The 26,995-nt window shown below is 28.0% G+C and overlaps 1 protein-coding gene across 4 annotated transcripts in view; it reads right to left on the bottom strand.

Moving 5' to 3' along the window:
- The window catches only part of LOC141447762 (exportin-4-like), a 48,929-nt gene that overhangs the window by 9,489 nt on the left and 12,445 nt on the right, over positions 1 to 26,995 (bottom strand). For all 4 annotated transcript variants that reach the window (XM_074115804.1, XM_074115610.1, XM_074115681.1 and 1 more), the window contains exons 10-12: positions 25,767 to 25,943; positions 25,265 to 25,360; positions 25,006 to 25,168 (exon numbers count right to left, since the gene is read on the bottom strand). In XM_074115804.1, the coding sequence (XP_073971905.1) occupies positions 25,006 to 25,168; positions 25,265 to 25,360; positions 25,767 to 25,943 (436 nt within the window). The remainder of the gene's footprint in view (positions 1 to 25,005; positions 25,169 to 25,264; positions 25,361 to 25,766; positions 25,944 to 26,995) is intronic.

Genomic DNA, 26,995 nt, shown 5'->3' with positions numbered 1-26,995 from the left:
TTTGAAGTTAAAGATTTCACTGTTTCAAACGAAACCAAACTTTAACACTGAATATCTCGTTTCCTACTCGACAGATTTTTACGAAATTTTAAACAGTTATAGACAAAAGTTGTCTCCATATACAGGTAAAATATAAACAAAATCTATCGAGTAGTTTACGAGATATTTGAAGTTAAACATTTTACTGTTCCAAACGAAACCAAAATTTAACTCTAAATATCTCGTTTCCTACTCAACAGATTTTTACGAAATTTTATACAGTTATAGACAAAAGTAGTCTCCATATACAGATAAAATATAAACAAAATCTATCGAGTAGTTTACGAGATATTTGAAGTTAAAGATTTCACTCTTTCAAATGAAACCAAAATTTAACTCTAAATATCTCGTTTCCTACACGACAGATTTTTACGAAATTTTATACACTTATAGAGAAAAGTTGTCTCCATATACGGGTAAAATATAAACAAAATCTATCGAGTAGTTTACGAGATATTTGGAGTTAAAGATTTCACTGTTTCAAACGAAACCAAACTTTAACTCTGAATATCTCGTTTCCTACTCGACAGATTTTTACGAAATTTTATACAGTTATAGACAAAAGTTTTCTCCATATACAGATAAAATATAAACAAAATCTATCGAGTAGTTTACGAGATATTTGAAGTTAAAGATTTCACTGTTTCAAACGAAACCAAAATTTAACTCTAAATATCTCGTTTCCTACTCGACAGATTTTTACGAAATTTTATACAATTATAGACAAAAGTTGTCTCCATATACAGGTAAAATATAAACAAAATCTATCGAGTAGTTTACGAGATATTTGAAGTTAAATATTTTACTGTTTCAAACGAAACCAAAATTTAACTCTAAATATCTCGTTTCCTACTCGACAGATTTTTACGAACTTTTATACAATTATAGACAGACGTTGTCTCCATATACAGGTAAAATATAAACAAAATCAATCGAGTAGTTTACGAGATATTTGAAGTTAAATATTTTACTGTTTCAAACGAAACCAAAATTTAACTCTAAATATCTCGTTTCCTACTCGACAGATTTTTACGAAATTTTATACAGTTATAGACAAAAGTAGTCTCCATATACAGATAAAATATAAACAAAATCTATCGAGTAGTTTACGAGATATTTGAAGTTAAAGATTTCACTGTTTCAAACAAAACCAAACTTTAACTCTGAATATCTCGTTTCCTACTCGACAGATTTTTACGAAATTTTAAACAGTTATAGACAAAAGTTGTCGCCATATACAGATAAAATATAAACAAAATCTATCGAGTAGTTTACGAGATATTTGAAGTTAAAGATTTCACTGTTTCAAACGAAACCAAACTATAACTCTGAATATCTCGTTTCCTACTCGACAGATTTTTACGAAATTTTATACAGTTATAGACAAAAGTTGTCTCCATATACAGATAAAATATAAACAAAATCTATCGAGTAGTTTACGAGATATTTGAAGTTAAAGATTTCACTGTTTCAAACGAAACCAAACTATAACTCTGAATATCTCGTTTCCTACTCGACAGATTTTTACGAAATTTTATACAGTTATAGACAAAAGTTGTCTCCATATACAGATAAAATATAAACAAAATCTATCGAGTAGTTTACGAGATATTTGAAGTTAAAGATTTCACTGTTTCAAACGAAACCAAACTATAACTCTGAATATCTCGTTTCCTACTCGACAGATTTTTACGAAATTTTATACAGTTATAGACAAAAGTTGTCTCCATATACAGATAAAATATAAACAAAATCTATCGAGTAGTTTACGAGATATTTGAAGTTAAAGATTTCACTGTTTCAAACGAAACCAAAATTTAACTCTAAATATCTCGTTTCCTACTCGACAGATTTTTACGAAATTTTATACAATTATAGACAAAAGTTGTCTCCATATACAGGTAAAATATAAACAAAATCTATCGAGTAGTTTACGAGATATTTGAAGTTAAATATTTTACTGTTTCAAACGAAAGCAAAATTTAACTCTAAATATCTCGTTTCCTACTCGACAGATTTTTACGAAATTTTAAACAGTTATAGACAAAAGTTGTCGCCATATACAGATAAAATATAAACAAAATCAATCGAGTAGTTTACGAGATATTTGAAGTTAAAGATTTCACTGTTTCAAACGAAACCAAACTTTAACTCTGAATATCTCGTTTCCTACTCGACAGATTTTTACGAAATTTTAAACAGTTATAGACAAAAGTTGTCTCCATATACAGGTAAAATATAAACAAAATCTATCGAGTAGTTTACGAGATATTTGAAGTTAAACATTTTACTGTTCCAAACGAAACCAAAATTTAACTCTAAATATCTCGTTTCCTACTCAACAGATTTTTACGAAATTTTATACAGTTATAGACAAAAGTAGTCTCCATATACAGATAAAATATAAACAAAATCTATCGAGTAGTTTACGAGATATTTGAAGTTAAAGATTTCACTCTTTCAAATGAAACCAAAATTTAACTCTAAATATCTCGTTTCCTACACGACAGATTTTTACGAAATTTTATACACTTATAGACAAAAGTTGTGTCTATATACGGGTAAAATATAAACAAAATCTATCGAGTAGTTTACGAGATATTTGAAGTTAAACATTTTACTGTTCCAAACGAAACCAAAATTTAACTCTAAATATCTCGTTTCCTACTCGACAGATTTTTACGAAATTTTATACAGTTATAGACAAAAGTTGTCTCCATATACAGATAAAATATAAACAAAATCTATCGAGTAGTTTACGAGATATTTGAAGTTAAATATTTCACTGTTTCAAACGAAACCAAAATTTAACTCTATATATCTCGTTTCCTACTCGACAGATTTTTACGAAATTTTATACAGTTATAGACAAAAGTTGTCTCCATATACAGATAAAATATAAACAAAATCTATCGAGTAGTTTACGAGATATTTGAAGTTAAAGATTTCACTGTATCAAACGAAACCAAAATTTAACTCTAAATATCTCGTTTCCTACTCGATAGATTTTTACGAAATTTTATACAATTATAGACAAAAGTTGTCTCCATATACAGGTAAAATATAAACAAAATCTATCGAGTACTTTACGAGATATTTGAAGTTAAAGATTTCAATCTTTCAAACGAAACCAAAATTTAACTCTAAATATCTCGTTTCCTACTCGACAGATTTTTACGAAATTTTATACAGTTATAGACAAAAGTTTTCTCCATATACAGATAAAATATAAACAAAATCTATTGAGTAGTTTACGAGATATTTGAAGTTAAAGATTTCACTGTTTCAAACGAAACCAAAATTTAACTCTAAATATCTCGTTTCCTACTCGACAGATTTTTACGAAATTTTAAACATTTATAGACAAAAGTTGTCTCCATATACAGATAAAATATAAAAAAAATCTATCGAGTAGTTTACGAGATATTTGAAGTTAAAGATTTCACTGTTTCAAACGAAACCAAACTATAACTCTGAATATCTCGTTTCCTACTCGACAGATTTTTACGAAATTTTATACAGTTATAGACAAAAGTTGTCTCCATATACAGATAAAATATAAACAAAATCTATCGAGTAGTTTACGAGATATTTGAAGTTAAAGATTTCACTGTTTCAAACGAAACCAAAATTTAACTCTAAATATCTCGTTTCCTACTCGACAGATTTTTACGAAATTTTATACAATTATAGACAAAAGTTGTCTCCATATACAGGTAAAATATAAACAAAATCTATCGAGTAGTTTACGAGATATTTGAAGTTAAATATTTTACTGTTTCAAACGAAAGCAAAATTTAACTCTAAATATCTCGTTTCCTACTCGACAGATTTTTACGAAATTTTAAACAGTTATAGACAAAAGTTGTCGCCATATACAGATAAAATATAAACAAAATCAATCGAGTAGTTTACGAGATATTTGAAGTTAAAGATTTCACTGTTTCAAACGAAACCAAACTTTAACTCTGAATATCTCGTTTCCTACTCGACAGATTTTTACGAAATTTTAAACAGTTATAGACAAAAGTTGTCTCCATATACAGGTAAAATATAAACAAAATCTATCGAGTAGTTTACGAGATATTTGAAGTTAAACATTTTACTGTTCCAAACGAAACCAAAATTTAACTCTAAATATCTCGTTTCCTACTCAACAGATTTTTACGAAATTTTATACAGTTATAGACAAAAGTAGTCTCCATATACAGATAAAATATAAACAAAATCTATCGAGTAGTTTACGAGATATTTGAAGTTAAAGATTTCACTGTTTCAAACGAAACCAAAATTTAACTCTAAATATCTCGTTTCCTACTCGACAGATTTTTACGAAATTTTATACAATTATAGACAAAAGTTGTCTCCATATACAGGTAAAATATAAACAAAATCTATCGAGTAGTTTACGAGATATTTGAAGTTAAATATTTTACTGTTTCAAACGAAACCAAAATTTAACTCTAAATATCTCGTTTCCTACTCGACAGATTTTTACGAAATTTTATACAATTATAGACAGACGTTGTCTCCATATACAGGTAAAATATAAACAAAATCAATCGAGTAGTTTACGAGATATTTGAAGTTAAATATTTTACTGTTTCAAACGAAACCAAAATTTAACTCTAAATATCTCGTTTCCTACTCGACAGATTTTTACGAAATTTTATACAGTTATAGACAAAAGTAGTCTCCATATACAGATAAAATATAAACAAAATCTATCGAGTAGTTTACGAGATATTTGAAGTTAAAGATTTCACTGTTTCAAACAAAACCAAACTTTAACTCTGAATATCTCGTTTCCTACTCGACAGATTTTTACGAAATTTTAAACAGTTATAGACAAAAGTTGTCGCCATATACAGATAAAATATAAACAAAATCTATCGAGTAGTTTACGAGATATTTGAAGTTAAAGATTTCACTGTTTCAAACGAAACCAAACTATAACTCTGAATATCTCGTTTCCTACTCGACAGATTTTTACGAAATTTTATACAGTTATAGACAAAAGTTGTCTCCATATACAGATAAAATATAAACAAAATCTATCGAGTAGTTTACGAGATATTTGAAGTTAAAGATTTCACTGTTTCAAACGAAACCAAACTATAACTCTGAATATCTCGTTTCCTACTCGACAGATTTTTACGAAATTTTATACAGTTATAGACAAAAGTTGTCTCCATATACAGATAAAATATAAACAAAATCTATCGAGTAGTTTACGAGATATTTGAAGTTAAAGATTTCACTGTTTCAAACGAAACCAAACTATAACTCTGAATATCTCGTTTCCTACTCGACAGATTTTTACGAAATTTTATACAGTTATAGACAAAAGTTGTCTCCATATACAGATAAAATATAAACAAAATCTATCGAGTAGTTTACGAGATATTTGAAGTTAAAGATTTCACTGTTTCAAACGAAACCAAAATTTAACTCTAAATATCTCGTTTCCTACTCGACAGATTTTTACGAAATTTTATACAATTATAGACAAAAGTTGTCTCCATATACAGGTAAAATATAAACAAAATCTATCGAGTAGTTTACGAGATATTTGAAGTTAAATATTTTACTGTTTCAAACGAAAGCAAAATTTAACTCTAAATATCTCGTTTCCTACTCGACAGATTTTTACGAAATTTTAAACAGTTATAGACAAAAGTTGTCGCCATATACAGATAAAATATAAACAAAATCAATCGAGTAGTTTACGAGATATTTGAAGTTAAAGATTTCACTGTTTCAAACGAAACCAAACTTTAACTCTGAATATCTCGTTTCCTACTCGACAGATTTTTACGAAATTTTAAACAGTTATAGACAAAAGTTGTCTCCATATACAGGTAAAATATAAACAAAATCTATCGAGTAGTTTACGAGATATTTGAAGTTAAACATTTTACTGTTCCAAACGAAACCAAAATTTAACTCTAAATATCTCGTTTCCTACTCAACAGATTTTTACGAAATTTTATACAGTTATAGACAAAAGTAGTCTCCATATACAGATAAAATATAAACAAAATCTATCGAGTAGTTTACGAGATATTTGAAGTTAAAGATTTCACTCTTTCAAATGAAACCAAAATTTAACTCTAAATATCTCGTTTCCTACACGACAGATTTTTACGAAATTTTATACACTTATAGACAAAAGTTGTGTCTATATACGGGTAAAATATAAACAAAATCTATCGAGTAGTTTACGAGATATTTGAAGTTAAACATTTTACTGTTCCAAACGAAACCAAAATTTAACTCTAAATATCTCGTTTCCTACTCGACAGATTTTTACGAAATTTTATACAGTTATAGACAAAAGTTGTCTCCATATACAGATAAAATATAAACAAAATCTATCGAGTAGTTTACGAGATATTTGAAGTTAAATATTTCACTGTTTCAAACGAAACCAAAATTTAACTCTATATATCTCGTTTCCTACTCGACAGATTTTTACGAAATTTTATACAGTTATAGACAAAAGTTGTCTCCATATACAGATAAAATATAAACAAAATCTATCGAGTAGTTTACGAGATATTTGAAGTTAAAGATTTCACTGTATCAAACGAAACCAAAATTTAACTCTAAATATCTCGTTTCCTACTCGATAGATTTTTACGAAATTTTATACAATTATAGACAAAAGTTGTCTCCATATACAGGTAAAATATAAACAAAATCTATCGAGTACTTTACGAGATATTTGAAGTTAAAGATTTCAATCTTTCAAACGAAACCAAAATTTAACTCTAAATATCTCGTTTCCTACTCGACAGATTTTTACGAAATTTTATACAGTTATAGACAAAAGTTTTCTCCATATACAGATAAAATATAAACAAAATCTATTGAGTAGTTTACGAGATATTTGAAGTTAAAGATTTCACTGTTTCAAACGAAACCAAAATTTAACTCTAAATATCTCGTTTCCTACTCGACAGATTTTTACGAAATTTTAAACATTTATAGACAAAAGTTGTCTCCATATACAGATAAAATATAAAAAAAATCTATCGAGTAGTTTACGAGATATTTGAAGTTAAAGATTTCACTGTTTCAAACGAAACCAAACTATAACTCTGAATATCTCGTTTCCTACTCGACAGATTTTTACGAAATTTTATACAGTTATAGACAAAAGTTGTCTCCATATACAGATAAAATATAAACAAAATCTATCGAGTAGTTTACGAGATATTTGAAGTTAAAGATTTCACTGTTTCAAACGAAACCAAAATTTAACTCTAAATATCTCGTTTCCTACTCGACAGATTTTTACGAAATTTTATACAATTATAGACAAAAGTTGTCTCCATATACAGGTAAAATATAAACAAAATCTATCGAGTAGTTTACGAGATATTTGAAGTTAAATATTTTACTGTTTCAAACGAAAGCAAAATTTAACTCTAAATATCTCGTTTCCTACTCGACAGATTTTTACGAAATTTTAAACAGTTATAGACAAAAGTTGTCGCCATATACAGATAAAATATAAACAAAATCAATCGAGTAGTTTACGAGATATTTGAAGTTAAAGATTTCACTGTTTCAAACGAAACCAAACTTTAACTCTGAATATCTCGTTTCCTACTCGACAGATTTTTACGAAATTTTAAACAGTTATAGACAAAAGTTGTCTCCATATACAGGTAAAATATAAACAAAATCTATCGAGTAGTTTACGAGATATTTGAAGTTAAACATTTTACTGTTCCAAACGAAACCAAAATTTAACTCTAAATATCTCGTTTCCTACTCAACAGATTTTTACGAAATTTTATACAGTTATAGACAAAAGTAGTCTCCATATACAGATAAAATATAAACAAAATCTATCGAGTAGTTTACGAGATATTTGAAGTTAAAGATTTCACTCTTTCAAATGAAACCAAAATTTAACTCTAAATATCTCGTTTCCTACACGACAGATTTTTACGAAATTTTATACACTTATAGACAAAAGTTGTGTCTATATACGGGTAAAATATAAACAAAATCTATCGAGTAGTTTACGAGATATTTGAAGTTAAACATTTTACTGTTCCAAACGAAACCAAAATTTAACTCTAAATATCTCGTTTCCTACTCGACAGATTTTTACGAAATTTTAAACATTTATAGACAAAAGTTGTCTCCATATACAGATAAAATATAAAAAAAATCTATCGAGTAGTTTACGAGATATTTGAAGTTAAAGATTTCACTGTTTCAAACGAAACCAAACTATAACTCTGAATATCTCGTTTCCTACTCGACAGATTTTTACGAAATTTTATACAGTTATAGACAAAAGTTGTCTCCATATACAGATAAAATATAAACAAAATCTATCGAGTAGTTTACGAGATATTTGAAGTTAAAGATTTCACTGTTTCAAACGAAACCAAAATTTAACTCTAAATATCTCGTTTCCTACTCGACAGATTTTTACGAAATTTTATACAATTATAGACAAAAGTTGTCTCCATATACAGGTAAAATATAAACAAAATCTATCGAGTAGTTTACGAGATATTTGAAGTTAAATATTTTACTGTTTCAAACGAAAGCAAAATTTAACTCTAAATATCTCGTTTCCTACTCGACAGATTTTTACGAAATTTTAAACTGTTATAGACAAAAGTTGTCGCCATATACAGATAAAATATAAACAAAATCAATCGAGTAGTTTACGAGATATTTGAAGTTAAAGATTTCACTGTTTCAAACGAAACCAAACTTTAACTCTGAATATCTCGTTTCCTACTCGACAGATTTTTACGAAATTTTAAACAGTTATAGACAAAAGTTGTCTCCATATACAGGTAAAATATAAACAAAATCTATCGAGTAGTTTACGAGATATTTGAAGTTAAACATTTTACTGTTCCAAACGAAACCAAAATTTAACTCTAAATATCTCGTTTCCTACTCAACAGATTTTTACGAAATTTTATACAGTTATAGACAAAAGTAGTCTCCATATACAGATAAAATATAAACAAAATCTATCGAGTAGTTTACGAGATATTTGAAGTTAAAGATTTCACTCTTTCAAATGAAACCAAAATTTAACTCTAAATATCTCGTTTCCTACACGACAGATTTTTACGAAATTTTATACACTTATAGACAAAAGTTGTGTCTATATACGGGTAAAATATAAACAAAATCTATCGAGTAGTTTACGAGATATTTGAAGTTAAACATTTTACTGTTCCAAACGAAACCAAAATTTAACTCTAAATATCTCGTTTCCTACTAGACAGATTTTTACGAAATTTTATACAGTTATAGACAAAAGTTGTCTCCATATACAGATAAAATATAAACAAAATCTATCGAGTAGTTTACGAGATATTTGAAGTTAAATATTTCACTGTTTCAAACGAAACCAAAATTTAACTCTATATATCTCGTTTCCTACTCGACAGATTTTTACGAAATTTTATACAGTTATAGACAAAAGTTGTCTCCATATACAGATAAAATATAAACAAAATCTATCGAGTAGTTTACGAGATATTTGAAGTTAAAGATTTCACTGTATCAAACGAAACCAAAATTTAACTCTAAATATCTCGTTTCCTACTCGATAGATTTTTACGAAATTTTATACAATTATAGACAAAAGTTGTCTCCATATACAGGTAAAATATAAACAAAATCTATCGAGTACTTTACGAGATATTTGAAGTTAAAGATTTCAATCTTTCAAACGAAACCAAAATTTAACTCTAAATATCTCGTTTCCTACTCGACAGATTTTTACGAAATTTTATACAGTTATAGACAAAAGTTTTCTCCATATACAGATAAAATATAAACAAAATCTATTGAGTAGTTTACGAGATATTTGAAGTTAAAGATTTCACTGTTTCAAACGAAACCAAAATTTAACTCTAAATATCTCGTTTTCTACTCGACAGATTTTTACGAAATTTTATACAGTTATAGACAAAAGTAGTCTCCATATACACATAAAATATAAACAAAATCTGTCGTGCAGTTTACGAGATATTTGAAGTTAAAGATTTCACTGTTTCAAACGAAACCAAACTTTAACTGTGAATATCTCGTTTCCTACTCGACAGATTTTTACGAAATTTTAAACAGTTATAGACAGAAGTTGTCTCCATATACAGATAAAATATAAACAAAATCTATCGAGTACTTTACGAGATATTTGAAGTTAAACATTTTACTGTTCCAAACGAAACCAAAATTTAACTCTAAATATCTCGTTTCCTACTCAACAGATTTTTACGAAATTTTATACAGTTATAGACAAAAGTAGTCTCCATATACAGATAAAATATAAACGAAATCTATCGAGTAGTTTACGAGATATTTGAAGTTAAATATTTCACTGTTTCAAACGAAACCAAAATTTAACTCTAAATATCTCGTTTCCTACACGACAGATTTTTACGAAATTTTATACACTTATAGACAAAAGTTGTGTCTATATACGGGTAAAATATAAACAAAATCTATCGAGTAGTTTACGAGATATTTGAAGTTAAACATTTTACTGTTCCAAACGAAACCAAAATTTAACTCTAAATATCTCGTTTCCTACTCAACAGATTTTTACGAAATTTTATACAGTTATAGACAAAAGTAGTCTCCATATACAGATAAAATATAAACAAAATCTATCGAGTAGTTTACGAGATATTTGAAGTTAAAGATTTCACTCTTTCAAATGAAACCAAAATTTAACTCTAAATATCTCGTTTCCTACACGACAGATTTTTACGAAATTTTATACACTTATAGACAAAAGTTGTGTCTATATACGGGTAAAATATAAACAAAATCTATAGAGTAGTTTACGAGATATTTGAAGTTAAACATTTTACTGTTCCAAACGAAACCAAAATTTAACTCTAAATATCTCGTTTCCTACTCGACAGATTTTTACGAAATTTTATACAGTTATAGACAAAAGTTGTCTCCATATACAGATAAAATATAAACAAAATCTATCGAGTAGTTTACGAGATATTTGAAGTTAAATATTTCACTGTTTCAAACGAAACCAAACTTTAACTCTGAATATCTCGTTTCCTACTCAACAGATTTTTACGAAATTTTAAACAGTTATAGACAAAAGTTGTCGCCATATACAGATAAAATATAAACAAAATCTATCGAGTAGTTTACGAGATATTTGAAGTTAAAGATTTCACTGTTTCCAACGAAACCAAAATTTAACTCTAAATATCTCGTTTCCTACTCGACAGATTTTTACGAAATTTTATACACTTATAGACAAAAGTTGTCTCCATATACGGGTAAAATGTAAACAAAATCTATCGAGTAGTTTACGAGATATTTGAAGTTAAAGATTTTACTGTTTCAAACGAAACCAAAATTTAACTCTATATATCTCGTTTCCTACTCGACAGATTTTTACGAAATTTTATACAGTTATAGACAAAAGTTGTCTCCATATACAGATAAAATATAAACAAAATCTATCGAGTAGTTTACGAGATATTTGAAGTTAAAGATTTCACTGTATCAAACGAAACCAAAATTTAACTCTAAATATCTCGTTTCCTACTCGAGAGATTTTTACGAAATTTTATACAATTATAGACAAAAGTTGTCTCCATATACAGGTAAAATATAAACAAAATCTATCGAGTACTTTACGAGATATTTGAAGTTAAAGATTTCAATCTTTCAAACGAAACCAAAATTTAACTCTAAATATCTCGTTTCCTACTCGACAGATTTTTACGAAATTTTATACAGTTATAGACAAAAGTTTTCTCCATATACAGATAAAATATAAACAAAATCTATTGAGTAGTTTACGAGATATTTGAAGTTAAAGATTTCACTGTTTCAAACGAAACCAAAATTTAACTCTAAATATCTCGTTTTCTACTCGACAGATTTTTACGAAATTTTATACAGTTATAGACAAAAGTAGTCTCCATATACACATAAAATATAAACAAAATCTGTCGTGCAGTTTACGAGATATTTGAAGTTAAAGATTTCACTGTTTCAAACGAAACCAAACTTTAACTGTGAATATCTCGTTTCCTACTCGACAGATTTTTACGAAATTTTAAACAATTATAGACAAAAGTTATCTCCATATACAGGTAAAATATAATCAAAATCTATCAAGTAGTTTACGAGATATTTGAAGTTAAAGATTTCACTGTTTCAAACTAAACCAAACTTTAACTCTGAATATCTCGTTTCCTACTCGACAGATTTTTACGAAATTTTAAACAGTTATAGACAAAAGTTGTCGCCATATACAGATAAAATATAAACAAAATCTATCGAGTACTTTACGAGATATTTGGAGTTAAAGATTTTACTGTTTCAAACGAAACCAAAATTTAACTCTAAATATCTCGTTTCCTACTCGACAGATTTTTACGAAATTTTATACAGTTCCAGACAAAAGTTGTCTCCATATACAGATAAAATATAAACAAAATCTATCGAGTAGTTTACTAGATATTTGAAGTTAAAGATTTTACTGTTTCAAACGAAACCAAAATTTAACTCTAAATATCTCGTTTCCTACTCGACAGATTTTTACGAAATTTTATACACTTATAGACAAAAGTTGTCTCCATATACAGATAAAATATAAACAAAATCTATTGAGTAGTTTACGAGATATTTGAAGTTAAACATTTTACTGTTCCAAACGAAACCAAAATTTAATGCTAAATATCTCGTTTCCTACTCAACAGATTTTTACGAAATTTTATACAGTTATAGACAAAAGTAGTCTCCATATACAGATAAAATATAAACAAAATCTATCGAGTAGTTTACGAGATATTTGAAGTTAAAGATTTCACTGTTTCAAACGAAACCAAACTTTAACTCTGAATATCTCGTTTCCTACTCGACAGATTTTTACGAAATTTTAAACAGTTATAGACAAAAGTTGTCGCCATATACAGATAAAATATAAACAAAATCTATCGAGTAGTTTACGAGATATTTGAAGTTAAATATTTCACTCTTTCAAATGAAAACCAAACTTTAACTTTGAATATCTCGTCTTCTACTCGACAGATTCTTACGAAATTTTAAAGAATTATAGACAAAAGTAGTCTCCATATACAGATAAAATATAAACAAAATCTATCGAGTAGTTTACGAGATATTTGAAGTTAAAGATTTCACTGTTTCAAACGAAACTAAACTTTAACTCTGTATATCTCGTTTCCTACTCGACAGATTTTTACGAAATTTTAAACAGTTATAGACAGAAGTTGTCTCCATATACAGATAAAATATAAACAAAATCTATCGAGTACTTTACGAGATATTTGAAGTTAAACATTTTACTGTTCCAAACGAAACCAAAATTTAACTCTAAATATCTCGTTTCCTACTCAACAGATTTTTACGAAATTTTATACAGTTATAGACAAAAGTAGTCTCCATATACAGATAAAATATAAACGAAATCTATCGAGTAGTTTACGAGATATTTGAAGTTAAATATTTCACTGTTTCAAACGAAACCAAACTTTAACTCAGAATATCTCGTTTCCTACTCGACAGATTTTTACGAAATTTTAAACAGTTATAGACAAAAGTTGTCGCCATATACAGATAAAATATAAACAAAATCTATTGAGTAGTTTACGAGATATTTGAACTTAAAGATTTCACTCTTTCAAACGAAACCAAAATTTAACTCTAAATATCTCGTTTCCTACTCGACAGATTTTTACGAAATTTTATACAGTTATAGACAAAAGTTGTCTCCATATACAGATAAAATATAAACAAAATCTATCGAGTAGTTTACGAGATATTTGAAGTTAAAGATTTCACTGTATCAAACGAAACCAAAATTTAACTCTAAATATCTCGTTTCCTACTCGATAGATTTTTACGAAATTTTATACAATTATAGACAAAAGTTGACTTCATATACAGGTAAAATATAAACAAAATCTATCGAGTAGTTTACGAGACATTTGAAGTTAAAGATTTCAATCTTTCAAACGAAACCAAAATTTAACTCTAAATATCTCGTTTCCTACTCGACAGATTTTGACGAAATTTTATACACTTATAGACAAAAGTTGTCTTCATATACGGGTAAAATTTAAACAAAATCTATCGAGTAGTTTACGAGATATTTGAAGTTAAAGATTTTACTGTTTCAAACGAAACCAAAATTTAACTCTAAATATCTCGTTTCCTACTCGACAGATTTTTACGAAATTTTATACAGTTATAGACAAAAGTTGTCTCCATATACAGATAAAATATAAACAAAATCTATCGAGTAGTTTACGAGATATTTGAAGTTAAAGATTTCACTGTATCAAACGAAACCAAAATTTAACTCTAAATATCTCGTTTCCTACTCGATAGATTTTTACGAAATTTTATACAATTATAGACAAAAGTTGTCTCCATATACAGGTAAAATATAAACAAAATCTATCGAGTAGTTTACGAGATATTTGAAGTTAAAGATTTCAATCTTTCAAACGAAACCAAAATTTAACTCTAAATATCTCGTTTCCTACTCGACAGATTTTTACGAAATTTTATACAGTTATAGACAAAAGTTTTCTCCATATACAGATAAAATATAAACAAAATCTATTGAGTAGTTTACGAGATATTTGAAGTTAAAGATTTCACTGTTTCAAACGAAACCAAAATTTAACTCTAAATATCTCGTTTCCTACTCGACAGATTTTTACGAAATTTTATACAGTTATAGACAAAAGTAGTCTCCATAAACAGATAAAATATAAACAAAATCTGTCGTGCAGTTTACGAGATATTTGAAGTTAAAGATTTCACTGTTTCAAACGAAACCAAACTTTAACTCTGAATATCTCGTTTCCTACTCGACAGATTTTTACGAAATTTTAAACAATTATAGACAAAAGTAATCTCCATATACAGGTAAAATATAAACAAAATCTATCAAGTAGTTTACGAGATATTTGAAGTTAAAGATTTCACTGTTTCAAACGAAACCAAACTTAAACTCTGAATATCTCGTTTCCTACTCGACAGATTTTTACGAAATTTTAAACAATTATAGACAAAAGTTTTCTCCATATACAGATAAAATATAAACAAAATCTATCGAGTAGTTTACGAGATATTTGAAGTTAAATATTTCACTCTTTCAAACGAAACCAAACTTTAACTTTGAATATCTCGTCTTCTACTCGACAGATTCTTACGAAATTTTAAAGAATTATAGACAAAAGTAGTCTCCATATGCAGATAAAATATAAACAAAAGCTATCGAGTAGTTTACGAGATATTTGAAGTTAAAAATTTCACTGTTTCAAACGAAACCAAACTTTAACTCTAAATATCTCGTTTCCTACTCGACAGATTTTTACGAAATTTTATACACTTATAGACAAAAGTTGTGTCTATATACGGGTAAAATATAAACAAAATCTATCGAGTAGTTTACGAGATATTTGAAGTTAAACATTTTACTGTTCCAAACGAAACCAAAATTTAACTCTAAATATCTCGTTTCCTACTCGACAGATTTTTACGAAATTTTATACACTTATAGACAAAAGTTGTCTCCATATACGGGTAAAATGTAAACAAAATCTATCGAGTAGTTTACGAGATATTTGAAGTTAAAGATTTTACTGTTTCAAACGAAACCAAAATTTAACTCTATATATCTCGTTTCCTACTCGACAGATTTTTACGAAATTTTATACAGTTATAGACAAAAGTTGTCTCCATATACAGATAAAATATAAACTAAATCTATCGAGTAGTTTACGAGATATTTGAAGTTAAAGATTTCACTGTATCAAACGAAACCAAAATTTAACTCTAAATATCTCGTTTCCTACTCGAGAGATTTTTACGAAATTTTATACAACTATAGACAAAAGTTGTCTCCATATACAGGTAAAATATAAACAAAATCTATCGAGTACTTTACGAGATATTTGAAGTTAAAGATTTCAATCTTTCAAACGAAACCAAAATTTAACTCTAAATATCTCGTTTCCTACTCGACAGATTTTTACGAAATTTTATACAGTTATAGACAAAAGTTTTCTCCATATACAGATAAAATATAAACAAAATCTATTGAGTAGTTTACGAGATATTTGAAGTTAAAGATTTCACTGTTTCAAACGAAACCAAAATTTAACTCTAAATATCTCGTTTTCTACTCGACAGATTTTTACGAAATTTTATACAGTTATAGACAAAAGTAGTCTCCATATGCACATAAAATATAAACAAAATCTGTCGTGCAGTTTACGAGATATTTGAAGTTAAAGATTTCACTGTTTCAAACGAAACCAAACTTTAACTGTGAATATCTCGTTTCCTACTCGACAGATTTTTACGAAATTTTAAACAATTATAGACAAAAGTTATCTCCATATACAGGTAAAATATAATCAAAATCTATCAAGTAGTTTACGAGATATTTGAAGTTAAAGATTTCACTGTTTCAAACTAAACCAAACTTTAACTCTGAATATCTCGTTTCCTACTCGACAGATTTTTACGAAATTTTAAACAGTTATAGACAAAAGTTGTCGCCATATACAGATAAAATATAAACAAAATCTATCGAGTAGTTTACGAGATATTTGGAGTTAAAGATTTTACTGTTTCAAACGAAACCAAAATTTAACTCTAAATATCTCGTTTCCTACTCGACAGATTTTTACGAAATTTTATACAGTTCCAGACAAAAGTTGTCTCCATATACAGATAAAATATAAACAAAATCTATCGAGTAGTTTACTAGATATTTGAAGTTAAAGATTTTACTGTTTCAAACGAAACCAAAATTTAACTCTAAATATCTCGTTTCCTACTCGACAGATTTTTACGAAATTTTATACACTTATAGACAAAAGTTGTCTCCATATACAGATAAAATATAAACAAAATCTATTGAGTAGTTTACGAGATATTTGAAGTTAAACATTTTACTGTTCCAAACGAAACCAAAATTTAATGCTAAATATCTCGTTTCCTACTCAACAGATTTTTACGAAATTTTATACAGTTATAGACAAAAGTAGTCTCCATATACAGATAAAATATAAACAAAATCTATCGAGTAGTTTACGAGATATTTGAAGTTAAAGATTTCACTGTTTCAAACGAAACCAAACTTTAACTCTGAATATCTCGTTTCCTACACGACAGATTTTTACGAAATTTTAAACAGTTATAGACAAAAGTTGTCGCCATATACAGATAAAATATAAACAAAATCTATCGAGTAGTTTACGAGATATTTGAAGTTAAATATTTCACTCTTTCAAATGAAAACCAAACTTTAACTTTGAATATCTCGTCTTCTACTCGACAGATTCTTACGAAATTTTAAAGAATTATAGACAAAAGTAGTCTCCATATACAGATAAAATATAAACAAAATCTATCGAGTAGTTTACGAGATATTTGAAGTTAAAGATTTCACTGTTTCAAACGAAACTAAACTTTAACTCTGTATATCTCGTTTCCTACTCGACAGATTTTTACGAAATTTTAAACAGTTATAGACAGAAGTTGTCTCCATATACAGATAAAATATAAACCAAATCTATCGAGTACTTTACGAGATATTTGAAGTTAAACATTTTACTGTTCCAAACGAAACCAAAATTTAACTCTAAATATCTCGTTTCCTACTCAACAGATTTTTACGAAATTTTATACAGTTATAGACAAAAGTAGTCTCCATATACAGATAAAATATAAACGAAATCTATCGAGTAGTTTACGAGATATTTGAAGTTAAATATTTCACTGTTTCAAACGAAACCAAACTTTAACTCAGAATATCTCGTTTCCTACTCGACAGATTTTTACGAAATTTTAAACAGTTATAGACAAAAGTTGTCGCCATATACAGATAAAATATAAACAAAATCTATTGAGTAGTTTACGAGATATTTGAACTTAAAGATTTCACTCTTTCAAACGAAACCAAAATTTAACTCTAAATATCTCGTTTCCTACTCGACAGATTTTTACGAAATTTTATACAGTTATAGACAAAAGTTGTCTCCATATACAGATAAAATATAAACAAAATCTATCGAGTAGTTTACGAGATATTTGAAGTTAAAGATTTCACTGTATCAAACGAAACCAAAATTTAACTCTAAATATCTCGTTTCCTACTCGATAGATTTTTACGAAATTTTATACAATTATAGACAAAAGTTGACTTCATATACAGGTAAAATATAAACAAAATCTATCGAGTAGTTTACGAGACATTTGAAGTTAAAGATTTCAATCTTTCAAACGAAACCAAAATTTAACTCTAAATATCTCGTTTCCTACTCGAAAGATTTTGACGAAATTTTATACACTTATAGACAAAAGTTGTCTTCATATACGGGTAAAATTTAAACAAAATCTATCGAGTAGTTTACGAGATATTTGAAGTTAAAGATTTTACTGTTTCAAACGAAACCAAAATTTAACTCTAAATATCTCGTTTCCTACTCGACAGATTTTTACGAAATTTTATACAGTTATAGACAAAAGTTGTCTCCATATACAGATAAAATATAAACAAAATCTATCGAGTAGTTTACGAGATATTTGAAGTTAAAGATTTCACTGTATCAAACGAAACCAAAATTTAACTCTAAATATCTCGTTTCCTACTCGATAGATTTTTACGAAATTTTATACAATTATAGACAAAAGTTGTCTCCATATACAGGTAAAATATAAACAAAATCTATCGAGTACTTTACGAGATATTTGAAGTTAAAGATTTCAATCTTTCAAACGAAACCAAAATTTAACTCTAAATATCTCGTTTCCTACTCGACAGAATTTTACGAAATTTTATACAGTTATAGACAAAAGTTTTCTCCATATACAGATAAAATATAAACAAAATCTATTGAGTAGTTTACGAGATATTTGAAGTTAAAGATTTCACTGTTTCAAACGAAACCAAAATTTAACTCTAAATATCTCGTTTCCTACTCGACAGATTTTTACGAAATTTTATACAGTTATAGACAAAAGTAGTCTCCATAAACAGATAAAATATAAACAAAATCTGTCGTGCAGTTTACGAGATATTTGAAGTTAAAGATTTCACTGTTTCAAACGAAACCAAACTTTAACTCTGAATATCTCGTTTCCTACTCGACAGATTTTTACGAAATTTTAAACAATTATAGACAAAAGTAATCTCCATATACAGGTAAAATATAAACAAAATCTATCAAGTAGTTTACGAGATATTTGAAGTTAAAGATTTCACTGTTTCAAACGAAACCAAACTTAAACTCTGAATATCTCGTTTCCTACTCGACAGATTTTTACGAAATTTTAAACAATTATAGACAAAAGTTTTCTCCATATACAGATAAAATATAAACAAAATCTATCGAGTAGTTTACGAGATATTTGAAGTTAAATATTTCACTCTTTCAAACGAAACCAAACTTTAACTTTGAATATCTCGTCTTCTACTCGACAGATTCTTACGAAATTTTAAAGAATTATAGACAAAAGTAGTCTCCATATGCAGATAAAATATAAACAAAAGCTATCGAGTAGTTTACGAGATATTTGAAGTTAAAAATTTCACTGTTTCAAACGAAACCAAAATTTAACTCTAAATATCTCGTTTCCTACTCCACAGATTTTTACGAAATTTCAAACAGTTATAGACAAAAGTTGTCTCCATATACAGATAAAATATAAACAAAATCTATCGAGTAGTTTACGAGATATTTGAAGTTAAAGATTGCACTCTTTCAAACGAAACCAAAATTTAACTCTGAATATCTCGTTTCCTACTCGACAGATTTTTACGAAATTTTAAACAATTATAGACAAAAGTTATCTCCATATACAGGTAAAATATAAACAAAATCTATCAAGTAGTTTACGAGATATTTGAAGTTAAAGATTTCACTGTTTCAAACGAAACCAAATTTTAACTCTGAATATCTCGTTTCCTACTCGACAGATATTTACGAAATTTTAAATATTTATAGACAAAAGTTGTCTCCATATACAGATAAAATATAAACAAAATCTATCGAGTAGTTTACGAGATATTTGAAGTTAAGGATTTCACTGTTTCAAACGAAACCAAACTTCAACTCTGAATATCTCGTTTCCTACTCGACAGATTTTTACGAAATTTTAAACAGTTATAGACAAAAGTTGTCGCCATATACAGATAAAATATAAACAAAATCTATCGAGTAGTTTACGAGATTTTTGAAGTTAAAGATTTCACTCTTTCAAACGAAACCAAAATTTAACTCTAAATATCTCGTTTCCTACTCGACAAATTTTTACGAAATTTTATACACTTATAGAGAAAAGTTTTCTCCATATACGGGTAAAATATAAACAAAATCTATCGAGTAGTTTACGAGATATTTGGAGTTAAAGATTTTACTGTTTCAAACGAAACCAAAATTTAACTCTAAATATCTCGTTTCCTACTCGACAGATTTTTACGAAATTTTATACAGTTCCAGACAAAAGTTGTCTCCATATACAGATAAAATATAAACAAAATCTATCGAGTAGTTTACTAGATATTTGAAGTTAAAGATTTTACTGTTTCAAACGAAACCAAAATTTAACTCTAAATATCTCGTTTCCTACTCGACTGATTTTTACGAAATTTTATACAGTTATAGACAAAAGTAGTCTCCATATACAGATAAAATATAAACAAAATCTTTCGTGCAGTTTACGAGATATTTGAAGTTAAAGATTTCACTGTTTCAAACGAAACCAAATTTTAACTCTGAATATCTCGTTTCCTACTCGACAGATTTTTACGAAATTTTAAACAATTATAGACAAAAGTTATCTCCATATACAGGTAAAATATAAACAAAATCTATCAAGTAGTTTACGAGATATTTGAAGTTAAAGATTTCACTGTTACAAACGAAACCAAACTTTAACTCTGAATATCTCGTTTCCTACTCGACAGATATTTACGAAATTTTAAATATTTATAGACAAAAGTTGTCTCCATATACAGATAAAATATAAACAAAATCTATCGAGTAGTTTACGAGATATTTGAAGTTAAAGATTTCACTGTTTCAAACGAAACCAAACTTCAACTCTGAATATCTCGTTTCCTACTCGACAGATTTTTACGAAATTTTAAACAGTTATAGACAAAAGTTGTCGCCATATACAGATAAAATATAAACAAAATCTATCGAGTAGTTTACGAGATTTTTGAAGTTAAAGATTTCACTCTTTCAAACGAAACCAAAATTTAACACTAAATATCTCGTTTCCTACTCGACAGATTTTTACGAAATTTTATACAGTTCCAGACAAAAGTTGTCTCCATATACAGATAAAATATAAACAAAATCTATCGAGTAGTTTACTAGATATTTGAAGTTAAAGATTTTACTGTTTCAAATGAAACCAAAATTTAACTCTAAATATCTCGTTTCCTACTCGACAGATTTTTACGAAATTTTATACAGTTATAGACAAAAGTTGTCTCCATATACAGATAAAATATAAACAAAATCTATCGAGTAGTTTACTAGATATTTGAAGTTAAAGATTTTACTGTTTCAAACGAAACCAAAATTTAACTCTAAATATCTCGTTTCCTACTCGACAGATTTTTACGAAATTTTATACACTTATAGACAAAAGTTGTCTCCATATACAGATAAAATATAAACAAAATCTATCGAGTAGTTTACGAGATATTTGAAGTTAAAGATTTCACTCTTTCAAACGAAACCAAACTTTAACTTTAAATATCTCGTCTCCTACTCGACAGATTCTTACGAAATTTTAAAGAATTATAGACAAAAGTAGTCTCCATATACAGATAAAATATAAACAAAATCTATCGAGTAGTTTACGAGATATTTGAAGTTAAAGATTTCACTGTTTCAAACGAAACCAAACTTTAACTCTGAATATCTCGTTTCCTACTCGACAGATTTTTACGAAATTTTAAACAGTTATAGACAATAGTTGTCTCCATATACAGATAAAATATAAACAAAATCTATCGAGTAGTTTACGAGATATTTGAAGTTAAAGATTGCACTCTTTCAAACGAAACCAAAATTTAACTCTAAATATCTCGTTTCCTACTCGACAGATTTTTACGAAATTTTATACACTTATAGACAAAAGTTGTCTCCATATACAGGTAAAATATAAACAAAATCTTTTGAGTAGTTTACGAGATATTTGAAGTTAAAGATTTCACTGTTTCAAACGAAACCAAACTTTAACTCTAAATATCTCGTTTCCTACTCGACAGATTTTTACGAAATTTTATAGAATTATAGACAAAAATTGTCTCCATATACAGGTAAAATATAAACAAAATCTATCGAGTAGTTTACGAGATATTTGAAGTTAAAGATTTCACTGTTTCAAACGAAACCAAAATTTAACTCTAAATATCTCGTTTCCTACTCGACAGATGTTTACGAAATTTTATACAGTTAAAGACAAAAGATGTCTCCATATACAGATACAATATAAACAAAATCTATCGAGTAGTTTACGAGATATTTGAAGTTAAAGATTTCACTGTTTCAAACGAAACCAAACTTTAACTCTGAATATCTCGTTTCCTACTCGACAGATTTTTACGAAATTTTAAACAATTATTGACAAAAGTTGTCTCCATATGCAGATAAAATATAAACAAAAGCTATCGAGTAGTTTATGAGATATTTGAAGTTAAAGATTTCACTGTTTCAAACGAAACCAAACTTTAACTCTGAATATCTCGTTTCCTACTCGACAGATTTTTACGAAATTTTAAACAGTTATAGACAATAGTTGTCTCCATATACAGATAAAATATAAACAAAATCTATCGAGTAGTTTACGAGATATTTGAAGTTAAAGATTGCACTCTTTCAAACGAAACCAAAATTTAACTCTAAATATCTCGTTTCCTACTCGACAGATTTTTACGAAATTTTATACACTTATAGACAAAAGTTGTCTCCATATACAGGTAAAATATAAACAAAATCTTTTGAGTAGTTTACGAGATATTTGAAGTTAAAGATTTCACTGTTTCAAACGAAACCAAACTTTAACTCTAAATATCTCGTTTCCTACTCGACAGATTTTTACGAAATTTTATAGAATTATAGACAAAAATTGTCTCCATATACAGGTAAAATATAAACAAAATCTATCGAGTAGTTTACGAGATATTTGAAGTTAAAGATTTCACTGTTTCAAACGAAACCAAAATTTAACTCTAAATATCTCGTTTCCTACTCGACAGATGTTTACGAAATTTTATACAGTTAAAGACAAAAGATGTCTCCATATACAGATACAATATAAACAAAATCTATCGAGTAGTTTACGAGATATTTGAAGTTAAAGATTTCACTGTTTCAAACGAAACCAAACTTTAACTCTGAATATCTCGTTTCCTACTCGACAGATTTTTACGAAATTTTAAACAATTATTGACAAAAGTTGTCTCCATATGCAGATAAAATATAAACAAAAGCTATCGAGTAGTTTATGAGATATTTGAAGTTAAAGATTTCACTCTTTCAAACGAAACCAAAATTTAACTCTAAATATCTCGTTTCCTACTCGACAGATTTTTACGAAATTTTATACACTTATAGACAAAAGTTGTCTCCATATACAGGTAAAATATAAACAAAATCTTTTGAGTAGTTTACGAGATATTTGAAGTTAAAGATTTCACTGTTTCAAACGAAACCAAACTTTAACTCTAAATATCTCGTTTCCTACTCGACAGATTTTTACGAAATTTTATAGAATTATAGACAAAAATGGTCTCCATATACAGGTAAAATATAAACAAAATCTATCGAGTAGTTTACGAGATATTTGAAGTTAAAGATTTCACTCTTTCAAACGAAACCAAACTTTAACTTTAAATATCTCGTCTCCTACTCGACAGATTCTTACGAAATTTTAAAGAATTATAGACAAAAGTAGTCTCCATATACAGATAAAATATAAACAAAATCTATCGAGTAGTTTACGAGATATTTGAAGTTAAAGATTTCACTGTTTCAAACGAAACCAAACTTTAACTCTGAATATCTCGTTTCCTACTCGACAGATTTTTACGAAATTTTAAACAATTATAGACAAAAGTTGTCTCCATATGCAGATAAAATATAAACAAAAGCTATCGAGTAGTTTACGAGATATTTGAAGTTAAAGATTTCACTCTTTCAAACGAAACCAAACTTTAACTCTGAATATCTCGTTTCCTACTCGACAGATTTTTACGAAATTTTATACAGTTATAGCCAAAAGTTGTCTCCATATGCAGATAAAATATAAACAAAAGCTATCGAGTAGTTTACGAGATATTTGAAGTTAAAGATTTCACTCTTTCAAACGAAATCAAACTTTAACTCTGAATATATCGTTTCCTACTCGATAGATTTTTACGAATAATTATAGAGATATAGAAGTTTAAATTTTGGAGGTTTTGCAAAAGGTTTAAATTTCAAACTTCTATATCTGTCTGTTTATGTCTCTATGTTATATGAGAAAATATTTTTTGTGATGAAAGGTGAATCTACTGAGAGCAGGATCCTGTGTTTTTAAGTTATGATTTGTTGGATTTGTTTCATTAGTGTTGATTATCTTAATTTAATTTGTTGCTTTTTTTATGTGTGGTTGTTAATCTTTAAATGCAGTCTATCATGTGGATGGATGAAAGTTGTGAATCAGAGTCACTGGCTGTAAATATTGTGCTTAAAAAGCCGAATATTTAATGAAAAATCTTTTCTCAATCGTTTACTTCTGAAACAATATTTTGCGGACTAGTCTAATTTTAAGTGAAAGGCAATGCCGCAAGAAAACCATATGGAATGGTCAGCTGTTATTCTCGTCAATAGATCGAACGAAAAAAAAAATCAATGAAATTCTGGAATGATAATTACTTACCAGCGATGAGTATTAGCCAATGTAGATCTTCAAATAAATTTCCTAAAACACGTGTATCGGACATACTGCTGGAATTCTGATGAATCCTCTCCAAATAAGAATATAATTTGATTGTACGCTCTTCAATCAATTTGGCCATTAGTGGCACTGAATGGCCAGGGACCTTTTTTTAAAATGGAAACATTAAAATAACAATTCAAGAGCCTTGCATATGACAAGAAAAGATAACCGTTACAGAAAAAGGAAATACTAAAATTACTTGTCTGCCAAGAAGACCAATAGTTTGCAACTGTTCTCGAAATCTGACTCTATCATCTTCTTCAATTTCTTCAATCTCATCAACTGTCTCTTCTCCCTTCAAAGTAAAGTGAGGAGATATTAACAGAAAATTTAATAATTATAGGTTGGGGGAGATTGTGCAAAAACTCTGCTAATTTCGCGATTTTAAAACTTTTATTTGTATTTTACAACAACCATCTAGGTATAAGTTTACTCTTCCTTCTACTCCACAAAGAAAACAAATAAAAATAATTTGGAGTGGTATCTATTCACCTAATCTTAAAAAATTCTCATTGTTTGTAATTTGAGATGTGCACCAGTTAAATATGTGGATTGTTAAAACATATTTTTTATTGTATAGAATCATTCGAGTCCTAAGTTCGTAACAAGACAGATGTAAATGAAAAATAAAATAGTTGTGAAAAAAAAGAAGAGACGACCAATTTTTACATTTTAAAATTCAAAAGCGTGTGAATTCTTACCGTGCCTCTGTTACCATCTGGTGGAGAAAGGTGAGACTTTAAATAAGTGTTAAAAATCTGAGCAGAAGCTTGTTTACAATATTCTTCCTTAAATAATTGTCCTTCATCCAGTAAGGTTATCCAGACTTTTAATAAACTTTCAAACGCTTCCATGATTATATAGTCTTCCATTTGTAACTGTAAAATAGGAAACAAAATGTGATGAGATGCGCAAAATGCAAATGACAACTTCTATGACTACAATAAATTAATTATTATTGATGGAATATCTAAGAACGTGGATCCTGAACTTGATAAGACTCTTCTAAAAAACCTTTCCTAACATCCCTATTTCAGAAAAAGACAAAGATTCCTTCTTCCAAAAGGATGAAATAGTAATATCATAGAATATTCCTGAGCTCTGAATTCCCCAGCATTCCCTTGTGACTCTGGCTCTTTTTAACCAGTTAAGCGAGGTATTTTGTTTTAAAAATCCCCCCCCCCACAGTGTGCGGAATTAAAATCAGACAATGACGTGTATACCCGTCAAACGCAGGGCAAAACAACCAAAAGTTTACAACGTCGTAATAGTCACTTGCAAGCACTTTTTCTGCAATTTCTGGGGCTTTAGATTACAGAGCATTCTGTGCATTTCAAAATCAAAGCACCGCTTCACGTATACATTGCTGTAGTTAACTAGATACTCAAGAGCTTTTACAAGGAAGAAAAGAGAGCTTTGAATTCTGTGCCAAAATGAAATCATGCTAGTACTGAGGTCCTGAATCTCTATCTAAGATAAAAACGGGCATTGCACAAGGGTTGAGAGCTTTTATTTGTGTGCGTAATTCCCGAATCTCTAATGCGGAGACCAAACATGTACCAACCACTTATCATTTGGCTGACTCCCACCATCTCCCTCCATATAAAATACTTGGCAGTTCTATTGGTAGGATAAAGGAAACATCCCACCAAATAATATTCTTATTGTATTTTATTAAAATTTCGAGGTTTTTTTTTTTTTTGTTAATGGCTATTTTATATTTTTCACAACGTGTATACACGTCGAACGCACCATAGTAGAGATTTGGTTTGACGTGTATACACGTCAAACACACTAACAGGTTAATTCAATGAACCTGATATTGGTGAAACGAACTAATTGAACTAGATAGTGATAATTATAGTAGTATGTTTTCTCTCAGCCCAATTTGGGCACTGATTATTTGAACACATATGTACGTGTATGTACG

Source organism: Rhodnius prolixus, unplaced genomic scaffold, assembly GCF_049639745.1.
Source record: "Rhodnius prolixus isolate KJV_2025 unplaced genomic scaffold, Rpr scaffold_1, whole genome shotgun sequence".
NCBI classification, from domain to species: Eukaryota; Metazoa; Arthropoda; class Insecta; order Hemiptera; family Reduviidae; genus Rhodnius; species Rhodnius prolixus.
The sequence above is the reverse complement of the archived record's forward strand: the minus strand, read 5'-3'. Positions and strand labels throughout refer to the sequence as shown.